Here is a 19,923-nt window from a genome sequence, read left to right on the forward strand (position 1 = left end):
CCCCATATTATCTGACTGTAAGTCGTTCTGGATCAGAGTGTCTGCTAAATGACCAAAATGTACACTACCAGTCAAAAGTTTGGACACAGCTACTCATTCAAGGGTTTTTCTTTTTTTTTTCTTTTTTTTTAAATTGTAGAATAATAGTGAAGACATCAAACTTATGAAATAACACATATGGAATCATGTAGCAACCATACATGTGTTCAACGGATCAAATTATATTTTATATTTGAGATTCTTCAAATAGCCACCCTTAACCTTGATGACAGCTTTGCACACTCTTGGCATTCTCTCAACCAGCTTCATGAGGTAGTCACCTGGAATGCATTTCAATTAACAGGTGTGCCTTCTTAAAAGTTAATTTGTGGAATTTCTTTCCTTCTTAATGCGTTTGAGCCAATCATTTGTGTTGTGACAAGGTAGGGGGGTATACAGAAGATAGCCCTATTTGGTAAAAGACCAAGTCCATATTATGTCAAGAACAGCTCAAATAAGCGAAGAGAAACAACGGTCCATCATTACTTTAAGACATGAAGGTCAGTCAATCCGGAAAATATCAAGAACTTTTAAAGTTTCTTCAAGTGCAGTCGCAAAAACCACAAAGCGCTATGATGAAACTGGCTCTCATGAGGACCGCCACAGGAATGGAAGACCCAGAGTTACCTCTGCAGCAGAGGATAAGTTCATTAGAGTTACCAGCCTCAGAAATTGCAGCCCAAATAAATGCTTCACAGAATTCAAGTAACAGACACATCTCAACATCAACTGTTCAGGATGGACTGTGTGAATCAGGCCTTCATGGTCGAATTGCTGCAAAGAAACCACTACTAAAGGACACCAATAAGAAGAGACCTGCGTGAGACGCGTGTGGGTGAATGGATGATCTCTGCATGTGTAGTTCCCACCGTAAAGCATGGAGGAGGAGGTGTTATGGTGTAGGACACTGTCTGTGATTTATTTAGAATTCAAGGCACACTTAACCAGCATGGCTACTACAGCATTCGGCAGCGATACGCTATCCCATCTGGTTTGCGCTTAGTGGGACTATAATTTTTTTTTCAACAGGAAAATGACCCAACACACCTCCAGGCTGTGTAATGGCTATTTTACCAAGAAGGAGAGTGATACTATCGGAGGATTAGAAATCCAGGGCTTAAAAACAAAGGTGTCATTGTACACTGATGATTCATGTTTTCTTTTAAATCCACAACTAGAATCCCTCCACAGCCTCATAGAGGATCTAGATACATTTTCTAACCTCTCTGGATTACAACCAAATTATGACAAATGTACTATATTACGTATTGGATCACTAAAAAATACAATTTTTACATTACAATGTAGTTTACCAATAAAATGGTCTGATGGAGATGTGGATATACTCGGAATACATATCCCAAAGGAAATAAATGATCTCACTTCAATAAATTATAATAGAAAGTTAGCAAAAATAGATGTCACACCCTGGCTCTGGGACTCTATATGTTGAGCCAGGGTGTGTATATTCTATGGATTGTATTTCTGTGTTGGCCCGAGTGGTTCCCAATCAGAGGCAACGAGTGTCAGCTGTTGCTGGTTGTCTCTGATTGGGAGCCATATTTATAGAGGCTGTTTTCCCACAATAGTTGTGGGATCTTGTTCCAGTTGGTTTGTTCCTTTTGGTTTGTACTTTTGGACGTCACGGTATCGTTTATTGTTTTGTTCGAGTGTTTACTCTCTTTAAATAAAGTATGTTCGTTCATCACGCTGCGCCTTGGTCTACTCCGTTCCACGATCGTGACAGAAGATCCCACCATACCCGGACCAAGCAGCGTGTCCAGGAGCAGGCGGCCTGGACATGGGAGGAAGCGCCGGGAAAGGAGCTGGAGAGGTTGGCGATGGCCCAGGTGGGCAAATCGTGGTCCTGGGAGGACATGCTCGGGGGCAAAGGGCCATGGGCTAAGATTAAGGCCCTGGCGAGAGAGGAGCAACGGCGTCAACAGTGTCGTCGTCGGACGGACGAGAGGCAACCCCAGAAAATTTTTAGGGGGGGGCACACGGCATGGGCGACTGGGCAGCAGGAGGCTGCCACAGGGCGAATTGGGAGATTAGGAGAGGAGGCCACCGGGTTTGGGGGGCCAGAAGGCAGGTTGGCGGAGCCTGGATGGAGAGCAGAGCCAACTCCCCGTACTCAGGCATGGCAGCATGAGACTGGGCAGGTTCCGCGGTATGCGGAGCTGCGTACTGTGCCACGAGTGGTCCGGCATAGTCCGGTACGTCCTGTGCGAGCACCCCGCACGTGTCGTGCGAAGGGGGGCATGCAGCCAGGACGGAGTGTGCCGGCTCAGCGCTTGTGGTCTCCAGTGCCTCTCCTCGGTCCCGGATATCCTGCGCCAGTGTCACGTGCTGTTATGCCAGTACGGGTACACAGCCCTGTACGTCCTGTGCTGATGCCTCACACAGAGTGTGTGAAGGTAGGCATTCAGCCAGGACGGGTTGTGGCAGCTCTTCACTCCAGGCCTCCTATCCGTCTCCACAGCCCGGCCCGGCCTGTTCCTGCTCCTCACACCAAGCCTACGGTGCGCGTCGCCAGCCCGGCCCGGCCTGTTCCTGCCACTCGCACCAAGCCTACGGTGCGCGTCGCCAGCCCGGCCCGGCCTGTTCCTGCTCCTCGCACCAAGCCTACGGTGCGCGTCGCCAGCCCGGCCCGGCCTGTTCCTGCCACTCGCACCAAGCCTACGGTGCGCGTCGCCAGCCCGGCCCGGCCTGTTCCTGCCACTCGCACCAAGCCTACGGTGCGCGTCGCCAGCCCGGCCTGTTCCTGCCCTTCGCACCAAGCCTACGGTGTGCGTCGCCAGCCCGGCCCGGCCTGTTCCTGCCCCTCGCACCAAGCCTACGGTGCGCGTTGCCAGCCCGGCCCGGCCTGTTCCTGCCCTTCGCACCAAGCCTACGGTGTGCGTCGCCAGCCCGGCCCGGCCTGTTCCTGCCCTTCGCACCAAGCCTACGGTGTGCGTCGCCAGCCCGGCCCGGCCTGTTCCTGCTCCTCGCACCAAGCCTACGGTGTGCGTCGCCAGCCCGGCCCGGCCTGTTCCTGCCACTCGCACCAAGCCTACGGTGTGCGTCGCCAGCCCGGTCCGGCCTGTTCCTGCTCCACGCACCAAGCCAGGGGTGCGCATCGTCAGCCCGGTCCGGCCCGTTCCTGCTCCACGCACCAAGCCAGGGGTGCGCATCGTCAGCCCGGTCCGGCCCGTTCCTGCTCCACGCACCAAGCCAGGGGTGCGAGTCGTCAGCCCGGTCCGGCCCGTTCCTGCTCCACGCACCAAGCCAGGGGTGCGCATCGTCAGCCCGGTCCGGCCCGTTCCTGCTCCACGCACCAAGCCAGGGGTGCGAGTCGTCAGCCCGGTCCGGCCCGTTCCTGCTCCACGCACCAAGCCAGGGGTGCGCATCGTCAGCCCGGTCCGGCCCGTTGCTGCTCCACGCACCAAGCCAGGGGTGCGCATCGTCAGCCCGGTCCGGCCCGTTCCTGCTCCACGCACCAAGCCAGGGGTGCGCGTCGTCAGTCCGGCACAACCCGTGCCTGGGTCACCGGTGCCTGGTCAGGTACCGGTCAGCTGCTCCACACCGGAGCTTAAGCAATCCGCTCCTACGATGTCCAGTCCAGCTCCAGCCAGCGGGGCCAGACCGGACCAGGGGCGCTACGGGGGGATTATGGGAGGGTGGTGGGCGAGCCCGGAGCCGCTTCCGTGGAGGAATGCCCACCCAGCCCTCCCCTGGTTTGTTTATGTTTAGGCGCGGTCGCAGTCCGCGCCTTTAGGGGGGGGTACTGTCACACCCTGGCTCTGGGACTCTATATGTTGAGCCAGGGTGTGTATATTCTATGTATTGTATTTCTGTGTTGGCCCGAGTGGTTCCCAATCAGAGGCAACGAGTGTCAGCTGTTGCTGGTTGTCTCTGATTGGGAGCCATATTTATAGAGGCTGTTTTCCCACAATAGTTGTGGGATCTTGTTCCAGTTGGTTTGTTCCTTTTGGACGTCACGGTATCGTTTATTGTTTTGTTCGAGTGTTTACTCTCTTTAAATAAAGTATGTTCGTTCATCACGCTGCGCCTTGGTCTACTCCGTTCCACGATCGTGACAATAGATAAGATCTTGCTACCATGGAAAGGTAAATATCTGTCAATTTGTGGAAAAATCACCCTGATTAACTCTTTAGTATTATCCCAGTTTACCTATTTGCTTATGTTCTTGCCTACGCCTAGCGAACAGTTTTTTAAATTATATGAGAAAAAAATATTCCATTTTATTTGGAACGGCAAGCCAGACAAAATTAAACGGGCCTATTTATATAATGAATATGAATTCGGAGGACAGAAATTATTAAATATTAAAGCATTAGACCTATCACTAAAAGCTTCAGTCATACAAAAGTTATACTTAAATCCGAACTGGTTCTCTAGCAAATTAGTAAGACTGTCTCACCCAAAGTTCAAGAATGGCCTTTTTCCCTTTATTCAGATTACAACCACTCACTTCAGTTATTTGAAAAGGAAATCATCTCCCAAATATCACTATTTCTAAAACAAGCCATAGAAAGTTGGTTGCAATTTCAATTTAATCCTCCAGAAACTACAGAACAAATAATGCAACAAATATTGTGGTTAAAATCAAATATACTAATTGACAAAAACACTTTTTTTTTGACAAATTTTTTTAAAAAGGTATAATCTTCGTAAATGATATCATCGGTAGGACTGGTGGAGTTATGTCGCACATGCAGCTAACAAAAACATATGGAAATGTCTGCTCTACCCAAAATTACAACCAAATAATTGCAGACTTACCGCAAAAATGGAAGAGGAAAGTGGAAGGGGGAGAAAGTAAGGAACTTGTCTGTCGGCCTTGCATTAAAGAACAACATTGGTTAAAGAAAACTGTGATAAATAAAAAAGTATATCAGTTTCATTTAAGGACCAAAGGATTGACATCCCATATAGATTGCAAAATAGTTGGGAAGAGATTTTTGACATACCGATCCCATGGCATAGTGTTTATGAACTGATACGCAAAACGACACCGGATTCAAAAATTAAAATCTTTCCATTTAAATTATTATATAAAATTCTTGCTACCAATATAATGTTATTTATATGGGGGATACAATCTTCCCAGCTCTGCAGATTTTGCTGCGAAGAGACAGAATCATTAGATCATTTGTTTTGGTACTGTCCATTTGTAGCTTGTTTTTCGACACAGGTCCAGGAATGGCTAAAGGATTGCAATATTTACCTGGAGCTAACATTGCAGATAGCATTACTGGGTGATCTGAAATGTCATAGTCAATCGATCAATAATATAATAATACTTTTAGCAAAAATGTTTATTTTTAATTCACAATCTGTAGAAACAATGAGAATAGAAAGGTTCAGAATTTTTGTAAAACAGCACAGTACAGTTGAAATATATATGGCAAATAGAAATCCTATATGGATGGTGTTAAGAGATAGATGGGAGGTGTTGAATGGAGCTGAAGGATGGGACTAATAACAATTAACAACAAAATAATAACAAGATAACTAATAATGTAAGCATTCTGTGTCCATAATAAGTATATAGGTTGTATGTTGGGAGCTTTGAGAAAGAGCACAGTTAGAAATATATGGCATATAGAAGCAAACTGGATGGACATCATGAAAATGATTGGAGAGGTTGAGAGTAGAAGAAGTTCAGGAGAAGAAAAAAATATAAATATATATAATTATTGTAAAATTGACTGTGTCCATAAAATGTAGATAGTAAGTATAAGCTGGAAGTAGAGGCCTAAGTATTGTTGTTCACTAGTTTACCCAAAGTAGGGAAAGGGTGGCGGGGTTGGAAAGTAATAAAGGGGAATATATACAGTGGGGAAAAAAAGTATTTAGTCAGCCACCAATTGTGCAAGTTCTCCCACTTAAAAAGATGAGAGAGGCCTGTAATTTTCATCATAGGTACGCGTCAACTATGAAAGACAAAATTAGGAAAAAAAATCCAGAAAATCACATTGTAGGATTTTGAATGAATTTATTTGCAAATGATGGTGGAAAATAAGTATTTGATCAATAACAAAAGTTTCTCAATACTTTGTTATATACCCTTTGTTGGCAATGACACAGGTCAAACGTTTTCTGTAAGTCTTCACAAGGTTTTCACACACTGTTGCTGGTATTTTGGCTCATTCCTCCATGCAGATCTCCTCTAGAGCAGTGATGTTTTGGGGCTGTCGCTGGGCAACACAGACTTTCAACTCCCTCCAAAGATTTTCTATGGGGTTGAGATCTGGAGACTGGCTAAGCCACTCCAGGACCTTGAAATGCTTCTTACGAAGCCACTCCTTCGTTGCCTGGGTGGTGTGTTTGGGATCATTGTCATGCTGGAAGACCCAGCCACGTTTCATCTTCAATGCCCTTGCTGATGGAAGGAGGTTTTCACTCAAAATCTCACGATACATGGCCCCATTCATTCTTTCCTTTACACGGATCAGTCGTCCTGGTCCCTTTGCAGAAAAACAGCCCCAAAGCATGATGTTTCCACCCCCATGCTTCACAGTAGGTATGGTCTTATTTGGATGCATCTCAGCATTCTTTGTCCTCCAAACACGACGAGTTGAGTTTTTACCAAAAAGTTATATTTTGGTTTCATCTGACCATATGACATTCTCCCAATCCTCTTCTGGATCATCCAAATGCACTCTAGCAAACTTCAGATGGGCCTGGACATGTACTGGCTTAAGCACGGGGACACGTCTGGCACTGCAGGATTTGAGTCCCTGGCGGCGTAGTGTGTTACTGATGGTAGGCTTTGTTACTTTGGTCCCAGCTCTCTGCAGGTCATTCACTAGGTCCCCCTGTGTGGTTCTGGGATTTTTGCTCACCGTTCTTGTGATCATTTTGACCCCACGGGGTGAGATCTTGCGTGGAGCCCCAGATCGAGGGAGATTATCAGTGGTCTTGTATGTCTTCCATTTCCTAATAATTGCTCTCACAGTTGATTTCTTCAAAACAAGCTGCTTACCTATTGCAGATTCAGTCTTCCCAGCCTGGTGCAGGTCTACAATTTTGTTTCTGGTGTCCTTTGACAGCTCTTTGGTCTTGGCCATAGTGGAGTTTGGAGTGTGACTGTTTGAGGTTGTGGACAGGTGTCTTTTATACTGATAACAAGTTCAAACAGGTGCCATTAATACAGGTAACGAGTGGAGGACAGAGGAGCCTCTTAAAGAAGAAGTTACAGGTCTGTGAGAGCCAGAAATCTTGCTTGTTTGTAGGTGACCAAATACTTATTTTCCACCATAATTTGCAAATAAATTCATTAAAAATCCTACAATGTGATTTTCTGGATTTTTTTTCCTCAGCTTGTCTGTCATAGTTGACGTGCACCTATGATGAAAATTACAGGCCTCTCTCATCTTTTTAAGTGGGAGAACTTGCACAATTGGTGGCTGACTAAATACTTTTTTCCCCCACTGTATATAAAAAACATGGGGGATTGGAAGTGATGCAGACAATTACATTGATGGAAGTTACAATCTATCTGCAATATTAAGCTGATCTACCCCCCAAAAAATAAAAATAAATAATAATAAAATTTGAAAAACACTCAAACAAAAAACAAAACAATATTTTTAAAAAGAAGGAGGGTGATGGAGTGCTGCATCAGATGACCTGGCCTCCACAATCACCCGACCTCAACCCAATTGAGATGGTTTGGGATGAGTCGGACCGCAGAGTGAAGGAAAAGCAGTTAACAAGTGCTCAGCATATGTGGGACCTCCTTCAAGACTGTTGGAAAAGCATTCCAGGTGAAGCTGGTTGAGAGAATGCCAAGAGTGTGCAAAACTGTCATCAAGGCAAAGGGTGACTATTTGAAGAATCTCAAATATAAAATATATTTTGATTTGTTTAACACTTTTTTCGTTACTACATGATTCCATATGTGTTATTTCATAGTTTTGATATCTTCACTATTATTCTACAATGTAAAAAATAGTAAAAAAGAAAAGAAAAACCCTTTACTGGTACTGTAAGTGTCAATGTCTCATATGTTGGCATATGCAGCATTGGTGCAGTGAACTACAGTAGGGCTTTGGTTTATGGATTGACAATAGGCACACACATGTTTACCTGTCTCCTTCATGCCAACAGGGAGATTCAGGCTCACCTGGTGCACCTGGAGCTGATGGGGATAGGGTAAATGACATGACTCTGTGATAATGAATTATTATTGTACTACACATCATAGTATCCACCTCATGTTGTGCCTCCTCTCTGTAGGGAGCCAAAGGGGAGAGAGGTGATGACGGGATGCCTGGAGTGGCAGGGGAAAAGGGAGAGCGAGGTCTGACGGGCCTAACTGGGTTTGCGGTAAGTGTGAAATGGGCTGTGTCCTGATGGATACCCAATGGACTATGAGCATGGCATGGTAGCCTAGTATCCCACTGCCTTGTATATTTTGTCCATATAATGTATTTTTTCTCTCTTAGGGAGCTGACAGCAAAACAGGAGAGAGAGGAGATTCAAGGTTTGAGGACAATCTGGTCAGTAACGTTTTAGATACCGAACTTGTATCTATAACAAACTGTTAAGTGTGATATCTCATCATGGTCGAGTAGTGTTATATGATTGTGTGACCTCTGGTTATCTTAACTAATGCTCTCTGCTTCAGGCCCAGATGATCTCTATCGCAGGCCCTCCAGGGCCCCCCGGACCTCCTGGGCTCCAGGGGTTCATGGTGGGTAACTGGTCTCTCTGTCTTCTTAATGATAGGGGGATATCAATAGCTTCAACTCTCTAGATACCAATATTCTCTCTGCAAAAAGATGACTGTCAAACACTCAATACTCAACCTGTTCTCAGAGGAACCTAGTAAACCCCAATGTCTACTTTGTTGTTAAAGTGTTTTAAATGATCTATGTGCTTTAATAGGCTCTTGTGATGAACAGTGTTTACAAAAAGAATGACATAACAAATTGTGTTTTTCAGGGACATCATGGAATGCCTGGCCCCAAGGTGGGTAGTCAGGGCTCTGATCTCCTCCTGCCCCTAGAAGGACACAGGATTCTTTAGGTTACTAAAGCAGCACTGGAATGCCCTGTCATTCAAAATGTTGCCCTAACAGAAAATGAAATGCTGGACGTTAGAATAGGGGATGAAAATTGTATTTGCAGTAAGTCAGAGAGAAGATGGATTGTAGTTAAAAGCACCAGCTTGAAATTGTGCTTTTGTCAATGTCTCACAGGGGGAACCAGGCGAGATAGTGAAAGGAGAAAAAGGGGATGCAGGTGACAGAGGACCTCCTGGGTTAAGGGTAATTATCTTCTATTCCGTGTCACTCATACTGCATATCAGGGTTGGGGTCAATTCGGAATTTCTGAATGTAATTCAATTCAACCCATTAATTGAAATTGGAATTTGAATTGGACTGGCTCAGATTCCGGTTCAGATCCCGGATGAGCCCCCAGGACCATGGTTCGAGTTTCATGTCGGGGTCTTCCAACGAGTGCTGCAACAGTTGGGTGTTGCCTATTGCTCCTCTAGTGCCTACCACCCAGAGTCTCAAGGTGTTCTTGAGAGATTTCATCAGACTTTGAAGTCTATGTTGTGAGCTTACTGCTTTGAATTAGAGACAGACTGGGATGAAGGGGTCTTGTGCTGTTTGCAGCGCGTGAGGTTGTTCAGGAATCTCTTTGTTTCAGTCCAAATGAGCTCATGTTTGGACATCATGTCAGAGGTCCGCTAAGCTTGCTGAGAGAGAGGTTGTTGAAGGACCATAACCCAAAAACGAAAACAATCCTTTATCTGATCTTCCCTGTTTTCATTTTGCTCCACTTTTTGGTTTGCTTCCTGTCTTTAAGTTTGGTGTGGGTTTTAATTTTGTTTGCCTCTTCTTGGGCAAATTTAGTGGGCGCTCATGGTGGGTGTCTTTTAGGTCCCAGTTGTTGTTGCTCGTCAGCTTTCAGTGGACACCCCCATGAGTGTCTTTCAGAACCCCTCCTAAAACCCCACCTGTTTCATTTTGGTTGTTGTTAGTGATTCTTTTAGTTCCCCCTTCTGTTTTAGCGACAATTTTTGGTTTCTTGCTAGGGAAAGTAACAATAGTGATGTGTAGAATAAATTAACCATTTTAATTTCGTTGAATTCAATTCCAATTCTGCTTACTGTGGGGTGTGGCCAATTCAAATTAAATTAAAATTCAAGAATTAAAATTAATGAGGAATTAGCAACTAATTAGCAAGGCCCCAACCCTGCTGCATATGACATTACGGCCCACATAACTGATGACACTATTTCTGCACACAGGGTATTCAGGGTATTCCAGGTTCTACAGGATTGGTTGGTCTCCCTGGCACCATAGGGAGAAAGGTTAGCAGCATTTTTCATATGACCTGTTTGTAGAGGAAATGTACAGGGCATCAGAGACCCTTGCAGTATTTTCAAAATAAGCTGCTTCTGAATTAACTTCAATCATATTTCATTTCAACAGGGAGAGCAAGGATTGCCGGGATTAGATGTAAGTGTGTCTAAATCTGTCACATCCCCCCTGCTACTAGTCTGGTTGATAAAGACCCTTCATTAACCACTACCTCTCTCCATGTCAGGGTTTCCCCGGGCTGATGGGAGAAAAAGGGGACAGAGGGGACAGAGGAGAGAAGGTGGGCATCAGCCACAACAGTGGCTACTGCGGCAATGTTTATTAATCTTCTCTTACCTAACATGTTATAGTAAAATCTGGAGAAGACATTGATGCTCGATGAGAGGTTTGTCTCCTCTGTGGTCCTCTGTAGTTCAGTTGGTAGAGCATGGCACGTGCAACGCTTGGATAGTGGGTTTGATTCCTGGAACCACCCCATACGTAAAATGTTTTTATGCAGACTAAGTCCCTTTCGATAAAAGCATCCGCTAAATATATTATTATATATTATTGTTGTCACTCTTCTCTCTCAGGGTGACAGGGGGATGCTGGGAAAGAAGGGATTGAAGGGACAGAAGGGCGAGCAGGGCCCCCCTGGACTGGACCAGCCCTGTCCTGTGGTATGTCACTTCTTCCTGTTGCCTCATCTCCGCTCACTCTTCCTCAAACACTGTCTTCTCATTCAAGGGCAAACCTCCCTTTCTCTAAATAATACAATTATTAGGTTACATTTGGTAGAGCAGAGTTATTATTATTATTTGTATTGAATATTTAAAACATACAATCTACTTGCAGTGAAGCCGCTCAACATCTACATCATATTAGTCATCTGGTAGAGCAGAGTTTATGTAAGGGATAATCAATGAGGGGCAATGCGTTCTATGGAAAATAATGAATGATGTGGAAAGTGTGTTCCATGACGTGTTAGCGGAGTGGAACTGACCTTCCATGGAATTGCATTATTTTCCAGAGAACGCATAGAGCCCCGAGTTGATTATTCCTTTTATACCATGGCTATAATTTAACACTTGTCACTAGAAATGTGTTCATTTGCCGGTAGAAATGAGTTCAACATCCACTGAAGTAGCTAGCAAGTTTACTAGATATCTACAATAGTTGCCATCGTGACCAAACAAATAGACTTGCTAGTTTAGCTAACCAAACCATCAGTCCTAGCTTGCTATTATGAAAATCGAATTCAACAATAGCAATACTGTTTTCAATTCGACTTTTGCTTTCAAAAGCAGCTCAAACTATCTATAGCCATTGAATTATACTGTGCAAATATACAGTGCGTTATAGGGAAATAATACACACTCTAGAATGCCTTTTAAGTCAATTAGAAAGGAGTATTCAACAATGCCATGGTATAAAGTAAAATATCCATTATCTACATTGACTTCAGAAGAGACCAACCTACCATCCCTGTGCTGGACAGTAACGGCCAGATCATTGAGCGAGTGTAAGACTACAAATACCTAGGAACCATCATTGACAACAAGCTCTCCTTCAAAAGGAACACCAAACAGATTTACTCTAAATCTCAACAACGCTTGTTCTTGAGGAATTTTAATGTACACCAATCCATCCTCCAAGCATTTTATGAATGCTTTATAGAATCCATCCTATCGTTTAATATTGTGGGGTAGTTTGGGGCTCTAGGGAACACTAGTCAGAACCCATTGAACAGGGTAATACAAATCAGTGGGAAGGTCATTGGAGAAAGCCAGGAACCCCTCAGTGACATCTATAAAAAACGAGTCAGGAAGAATGGGGAACAAACAGCTTCGGCAGTGCGCACACACTCCATGACTGGGCACAGATACACAGTACCAGTCAAAAGTTTGGACACACCTATTCATTCAAGGGTTTTTCTTTATTTTTACTATTTTCTACATTGTAGAATAATAGTGAAGACATCAAAACTATGAAATAACACATATGGAATCATGTAGTAACCAAAAAAGTGTTAAACAAATCAAAATATATTTTTTATTTTAGATTCTTCAAAGTAGCCACCCTTTGCCTTGATGACAGCTTTGCACACTATTGGCATTCTCTCAACCAGCTTCATGAGGTAGTCACCTGAAATGCATTTCAATTAACAGGTGTGCCTTGTTAAAAGTTAATTTGTGGAATTTCTTTCCTTCTTAATGCATTTGAGCCAATCAGTTGTGTTGTGACAAGGTAGGGGTGGTATACAGAAGATATCCCTATTTGGTAAAAGACCAAGTCCATATTATGGCAAGAACAGCTCAAATAAGCAAAGAGAAACGACAGTCCATCATTACTTTAAGACATGAAGGTCAGTCAATCCGGAACATTTCAAGAACTTTGAATGTTTCTTCAAGTGCAGTCGCAAAAACCATTTAGAGCTATGATGAAACTGGCTCTCACGAGGACCGCCACAGGTAAGGAAGACCCAGAGTTACCTCTGCTGCAGAGGATAAGTTCATTAGAGTTACCAGAGCCTGGCCCTCCTACCCCTTTGTTGTTACAAGACATCAGTATTTCTCTGTGGGCAATGCAATACTGCATGTTTGTTTAATGAAGGTGTTTCTTTTCTATCACCAGGGTCGGGATGGATTGCCCATACCAGGGTGTTCGCATAAGGTTTGTACAGCAATAGTTATTCTATGAGGGTCTGTTTGCTTGGCCTGCTCTGGCCCAAGTGGGTGTTTAGCTGTCTTGGGGGTGTTTAAGAAGTTTTATACAACGGGTGGGTCTAATCCTGAATGCTGATTGGTCAAAACTGCAATCCAGCCGGTGTCTATTCCACAAGTTACCACCGGCTAAATCTATGACGTTAAAATGCCTATTTACTCTGTTCCATCTGACTGCGCAATCCACTTTCTCATCAGCCCAGCCAAGCAATTTATGAACTTGATCTCCACCATAAAAGCATCTAGACATTATCTCACATTTACAGTGGGGGAAAAAAGTATTTAGTCAGCCACCAATTGTGCAAGTTCTCCCACTTAAAAAGATGAGAGAGGCCTGTAATTTTCATCATAGGTACACGTCAACTATGACAGACAAAATGAGGAAAAAAATTCCAGAAAATCACATTGTAGGATTTTTTATGAATTTATTTGCAAATTATGGTGGAAAATAAGTATTTGGTCAATAACAAAAGTTTCTCAATACTTTGTTATATACTCTTTGTTGGCAATGACACAGGTCAAACGTTTTCTGTAAGTCTTCACAAGGTTTTCACACACTGTTGCTGGTATTTTGGCCCATTCCTCCATGCAGATCTCATCTAGAGCAGTGATGTTTTGGGGCTGTCACTGGGCAACACAGACTTTCAACTCCCTCCAAAGATGTTCTATGGGGTTGAGATCTGGAGACTGGCTAGGCCACTCCAGGACCTTGAAATGCTTCTTACGAAGCCACTCCTTCGTTGCCCGGGCGGTGTGTTTGGGATCATTGTCATGCTGAAAGACCCAGCCACGTTTCATCTTCAATTCCCTTGCTGATGGAAGGAGGTTTTCACTCAAAATCTCACGATACATGGCCCCATTCATTCTTTCCTTTACACGGATCAGTCGTCCTGGTCCCTTTGCAGAAAAACAGCCCCAAAGCATGATGTTTCCACCCCCATGCTTCACAGTAGGTATGGTGTTCTTTGGATGCAACTCAGCATTCTTTGTCCTCCAAACACGACGTGTTGAGTTTTTACCAAAAAGTTCCAATTTGGTTTCATCTGACCATATGACATTCTCCCAATCCTCTTCTGGATCATCCAAATGCACTCTAGCAAACTTCAGACGGGCCTGGACATGTACTGGCTTAAGCAGGGGGACACGTCTGGCACTGCAGGATTTGAGTCCCTGGCGGCGTAGTGTGTTACTGATGGTAGGCTTTGTTACTTTGGTCCCAGCTCTCTGCTGGTCATTCACTAGGTCCCCCCGTGTGGTTCTGGGATTTTTGCTCACCGTTCTTGTGATCACTTTGACCCCACGGGGTGAGATCCTGCGTGGAGCCCCAGATCGAGGGAGATTATCAGTGGTCTTGTATGTCTTCCATTTCCTAATAATTGCTCCCACAGTTGATTTCTTCAAACCAAGCTGCTTACCTATTGCAGATTCAGTCTTCCCAGCCTGGTGCAGGTCTACCATTTTGTTTCTGGTGTCCTTTGACAGCTCTTTGGTCTTGGCCATAGTGGAGTTTTGAGTGTGACTGTTTGAGGTTGTGGACAGGTGTCTTTTATACTGATAACAAGTTCAAACAAGTGCCATTAATACAGGTAACGAGTGGAGGACAGAGGAGCCTCTTAAAGAAGAAGTTACAGGTCTGTGAGAGCCAGAAATCTTGCTTGTTTGTAGGTGACCAAATACTTATTTTCCACCATAATTTGCAAATAAATTCATTAAAAATCCTACAATGTGATTTTCTGGATATTTTTTTCTCCATTTGTCTGTCATAGTTGACGTGTACCTATGATGAAAATTACAGGCCTCTCTCATCTTTTTAAGTGGGAGAACTTGCACAATTGGTGGCTGACTAAATACTTTTTTCCCCCACTGTATTTTAGACTAACATTTAGTTTTCAACAGCTGAGATTTGTATAAACCTTTCTGTCTGTCTCTCCGACATTTGCAACATTGTTTCAATATTCAAATTCGATCTCAAGCTGTCCCATAGTAATGAACGTGTCGGGAGTCGGGACGAGACAGACAGACAGGTAGGCAGCGTTTCTCAGCCAGTCGAAATCATGAATCAGCTGGCATAATTTGTATGGATATATACAAAGAAACGTCAATTGAAAAAAGGTCAAACGAAACGAAGTGCAGCTAGTTTGCAGTCTTTCCATCTTCAGTTTGAAGTGATTGTGTTAGCTGTGTTGTTGGGTAGCTCCTGCTCTGAACAGCAGTGTCCTGACGAGTAAGAAAATGTTCTATGCAGGGCGAAATCGCGCCTCATTAGCTCATTGTTATAATAAATAATAATAGCTCATTGTTATGGATGTATCCAAATAAATGTCACTAGAAAATAGCTTAAACAAATGCAAATGCAGCTACTTTGCTGTTATTCTGGCTGCACTTTTTGACGTGACTAAGTTAGCCGTAGTTGGCTAGCTAGCAAGCAAGCGATAAGAACGTTGCCAGCCAGTATGGCAATGGAACATTTAAAACGAACAACTGGGTCGAGTCCATAGATACAGAACTAAAATACTGAATGACTGGGTCGCGTCTCTAGCAACTGAACCGATAGAACGAACGACCGGCCGGCTTGGGTAGCAACCCTAGATTTTGTCAGGATTATATCTTGTGGAAGGATGAAATGGTATGAATAAATTCTTCAAAATAATGCTTTTAATTAAAATATGTAAATCATTATTTGAATATGTTGGTAACCCGTTGTATAAAAGTGATAATGCCCTCGAAGCCGGTGTTTGGAGGATATATTGGCACGGTTTGCCAGCCCTCGACTTCGTTGGTGGTACAGTAACTGAAAAAGGTTGGGAACCACTGGTGTATAGTATGATTGTACAGTATCATTTACCTGCTAGTGAATGTGTCTCTACTCTTTCTCTTTTTCAGTGATGGGTTACCTGGGACATGGGATCTGTACATATCGATATATATATATTTTCAACTAAAACTCAAGTGTCGTTTTTTTGTCGTTGCCAATTCCTATTTAACATGTTGAGGTTTTCGTTTTGGAATTTGGATTGTGCGTCTATCACAATCAATATTTGTTTACTTTTTGCATATGAAAAGAAAATATCTTTTTTTTTTGGTTTAGAGATTAGGTAGAGGAAAGATAGTGCACACAAAGAGGGAGACTGGTTACAAATGGAAAGGAGCAGCAAATGCACTCAACTCCGGATGGAATATTTTTGCTGCTTACAGTACATCTAATCGGGGAACCTGAAATACAGTATGATTGACTGACTAACAGACTCACTAGTGTTCCCACATGGAGATACAGCATTGGAGTGTGCAACTCAGCCTGCACCTTTGCAAACGATTCTCCCCCATCACTCCTGTGATTGTTGTTTGCTTTGAAAGGACCAACCCCTCACGGCATGGGCCCAATTCCAGGCAACTATCCCAACCTTAGGAGAGGTACAGATGTAGGATATTAATTTGAGCCAGTTTGCTACAGCAGGAAAATAATCCTGCAGCAACAGGAAATGTGAATTATTATGTGGATCATAATTAATGGAAAACTTTTGTAGGGGTTGATAAATGTTTTGTTATGGCAATTCAAGTCTGACATTTTTAAGTGGAAATTACAAACTTTAGAAGGCTTTTTAAACCTTGAATACACTACAAGTTTGCATTTCCTGCTGTGCAATAAAATTCTCAGCAACAAAAGAGTGATCAAATGAAGATCCTACATCTGTATGGGGAAGCACTGATGTCCCTCACCGTGGAACCTTTGTTTGCAGTCATTTTCCTAAATGTGTTTAATGTTTAGATCATTATTGGTCTAAAAAGTTTTAGGATGTTTATGATGGTTTCAAAGTTGTTGCTGAGTTGTATCATCAAATGCTTTTTTAATTCCCCTGAGTGCTCTAACCATGCTATGTGGAGTTAATCGACACAGAACACCGTAAAACGTTTTGATTTAGGCCTATCATGTAAAATGTATGATAGCAATCCTAAAAAAGTTTTGAATACTTTTTACATCTGACATCAAGGTAGACAAAAACAGCTACCTATCAAAACTACCTGGTTGGCTGATTGGGTTAAATATTTGTTCTAGGAACATACCGTTTTTAAGTTGTCTTTCATATTAAATACTATTTTAAATGCACATTGTTGTATTCTCAATTATGAAGTTCAAATTGCATTGTAAAGTAAATTGCATTGTACTTTACAATGTTGGTGGCCTACTTTTTTCATTTGTCTTCATTTTGTAAATGCTGTCGGTTGGTGTCGGTTCTGTCCATTGAGGTATAAAATAACTAGAGACTGCTGCCAAGATGGACACCTTTTGTTTTCAACGTAATCTACTGATGTTTGCATACGCTGTTTCATGGTCACTGCCATCTGCTTGACAGAGCCGATAATGCCTGCGCACTAGCACTCAGTGCGCACTGGAGCAAGCGCAAGCAGCGAAGAGGACGTCATCACGTCAGCCAGATGATTGACAGACACTGGATGGATATTCAACGTTAATATTTCCGGATGTGAGTGATGACTGATCAATGATTCAGAAATTTCTGAGATCAACCAACCAGCTGGGGGTCCTGCTGCTCTATTATTGCACATGAGTGTTTAACTGCAATGTTTTGTCCTGTCCTATCTGTTATTTGTGTAACTTTGTCCAAAGGCTAGAATGTCTGGTGAATTTATGATTTGTGCCTTAGTAGGTCTACTGCCTAGCCTGCTATGTGTAGCTTATATGTGTATGTTGTTGTTGTTTTGTTTTATGAGGACCAGAATGGAAATACGTTTAAAACATTTTTTTTCATTCTCTATGGTTTTAAATGCATTAACCCACATGTATGGTTGTATTGTGTTTTTCAATTGTCAAATAAATCCAATAATAATAATAATAATAATAGATGTTATAAGAAGCTAGCTAATCTGTTGTAAGACTCTTTAGCGATATATCTATGGAATACATATCAGGAACTTCGTCATTCCTCCTTAGACCTCACCCCTCCCCAAGTCAAATATCAAACCTGCACAAGTCAAGCATCACTCCTCTTCCTCACTTGTAAAGCGTCACCCCTCCTCCTCAACCCTTACCCCTGCTCTGGTCAAGCCTAATTTATTTGTACCACTTACCCTTGCACTCTTTTATTCACAATGATGAGCTTTTCCATTAGCTGAAATACATGCAAAGAGCCAACAACAACAACAACACATGGAAGTATAAGATTGGGAAAATGTATCTGGCAATTCTGATTTATCATAATCAGCTAAAATTAAGCTAATTTCAATGACAGTGTTGTTAATATGGATATCGACATCGTACATTGGCACTTAATCTCGTCCACCAATCGGCTCTTTCTCTTTCGAACGGTCTGGTTTCACAGCAACTCAGAAAGGGACTTGAATGGAGCCTATGGCAGGAGCGGGAAAAACTCCCGCTTGATGTTCATTGGCTGATCTCTTAATCCATCACCATCTAGCGTACCCCTTAGAACCTCCCATCTACATTGTGGATTTCAAAGTGCGAGCAAGTGATTTTGGCTAAACAAGGAAGTGAGTTCGGGATATCGGAAAGTTTGCGCTGCCGTTCATGTTCTCCCCATTGGGTAGACTGTATCACGGTGACATCTAGATGGCTACCAAATTAGTTATTTATCGTGTAAAATGCTATCCTACTTCAAATATAATCCTGGGAGAGGAAAGAATGGGCAAGGTTACGAGCTACCGCCGGCGACACAGTGATACAGATGCCCAGTGGAAAGCACCTCAGGTCAGCAAGCATCTCGATACAACACCGGTGCACTGGTCGCCATGTTAGGTATCGTTACCGCTGGCGACACCTTGATACAGCTGTCCAGCTGTTACCCATTACTCAATTGAAGTCATTAAAGAGAAGCCCCGCGTGCAACGCCACGTTTGGGTTTCTATTCCCACAGAGCGCCAGTTCGAACAAGTATGAAAATGTATGCACTCACTATAAAGTCACTCTGAATAAGAGCATCTGCTAAATGACTAAAATATAAAATGTAAGTATCCAGGAACCAATTGAAACAGGGGGCGGGTTTTGGGTGTGGTTTCCCTGTGTGGCTCTTCCCTGGGCGGTTCTTGCTCAGGACGCGGGGTCGCAGAAAGATCCAACTCGACTAGTGTTGAGACTTGACTAGGTGAGGGGTGACGGTTGAGGAGGAGGAATGACTAAGTTTCTAATATTTATTCTGTAGTTGTAAGATCTAGTATGCGTCTCCAGCATGTCCCAAATATGGGTAGCTGCAGCCCAATATGGCGACCGGAGTAGGGGCGAGTGGGTGTGTCGAAGGAGGGTGTATGGAAAGCAAATCAGTGAATTGGGCAGATTGTTGCCACTCAAGGCTGTTTTGTGTGGCTGATAGGGCTGCATGACGAGTCGATAAGCCGGTGCGAAAGACTAGTGCACCAGTGTTGTATCGAGGTGCCTGCCGACTTGGCAGCTGTATCACGATGTCGCCAGCCGTAGCTAATGTGGCAACTTTTTTCTCCCTCCAATTATTTTATCTCAAGTAGGATAGCAGCCTACACAATAAATAACTAATGGTGATAACCATCGAGATGTCACCTAGATACATACAGTCTACTCAATGGGGAGGGCATGAATGGCAACAACACCTGGACACAGTGTCCTTTGCTCCCACTTGCCAATTACTACTGTCCCGCAACAGTGTGGGAAGTAGCTACTTACAGTAGTAGCCAATATCAGGGCGACAGTCACAGTAAGCACACAACGCATACAAGCAACCGTACACCCATCATCAGTACTTATACTAAAAAATAAACAGTGGTCAGTTTTATAACTGAAAATGTACAATTATTAGTGTAAAACTAAGTGAAAAAAAAACACAGCTTAATCAA

The 19,923-nt window shown here is 43.4% G+C and overlaps 1 protein-coding gene across 1 annotated transcript in view; it reads left to right on the plus strand.

Annotated features, from left to right (window-relative positions):
• col23a1b (collagen type XXIII alpha 1 chain b) overlaps positions 1 to 17,899 on the plus strand; it is a 152,954-nt gene extending 135,055 nt beyond the window's left edge. Inside the window, exons 17-28 of the mRNA XM_084178060.1 lie at positions 8,158 to 8,202; positions 8,287 to 8,376; positions 8,496 to 8,549; positions 8,678 to 8,743; positions 8,995 to 9,021; positions 9,251 to 9,319; positions 10,312 to 10,374; positions 10,496 to 10,522; positions 10,611 to 10,664; positions 10,957 to 11,043; positions 12,998 to 13,036; positions 15,970 to 17,899. Of these exons, the coding sequence (XP_084034186.1) occupies positions 8,158 to 8,202; positions 8,287 to 8,376; positions 8,496 to 8,549; positions 8,678 to 8,743; positions 8,995 to 9,021; positions 9,251 to 9,319; positions 10,312 to 10,374; positions 10,496 to 10,522; positions 10,611 to 10,664; positions 10,957 to 11,043; positions 12,998 to 13,036; positions 15,970 to 15,972 (624 nt within the window). The 3' untranslated portion in view covers positions 15,973 to 17,899. The remainder of the gene's footprint in view (positions 1 to 8,157; positions 8,203 to 8,286; positions 8,377 to 8,495; positions 8,550 to 8,677; positions 8,744 to 8,994; positions 9,022 to 9,250; positions 9,320 to 10,311; positions 10,375 to 10,495; positions 10,523 to 10,610; positions 10,665 to 10,956; positions 11,044 to 12,997; positions 13,037 to 15,969) is intronic.
• The last annotated feature ends 2,024 nt before the right edge of the window (positions 17,900 to 19,923 follow it).

Source organism: Coregonus lavaretus (assembly GCF_964263955.1).
Source record: "Coregonus lavaretus genome assembly, chromosome: 15".
Classification (NCBI taxonomy): Eukaryota; Metazoa; Chordata; class Actinopteri; order Salmoniformes; family Salmonidae; genus Coregonus; species Coregonus lavaretus.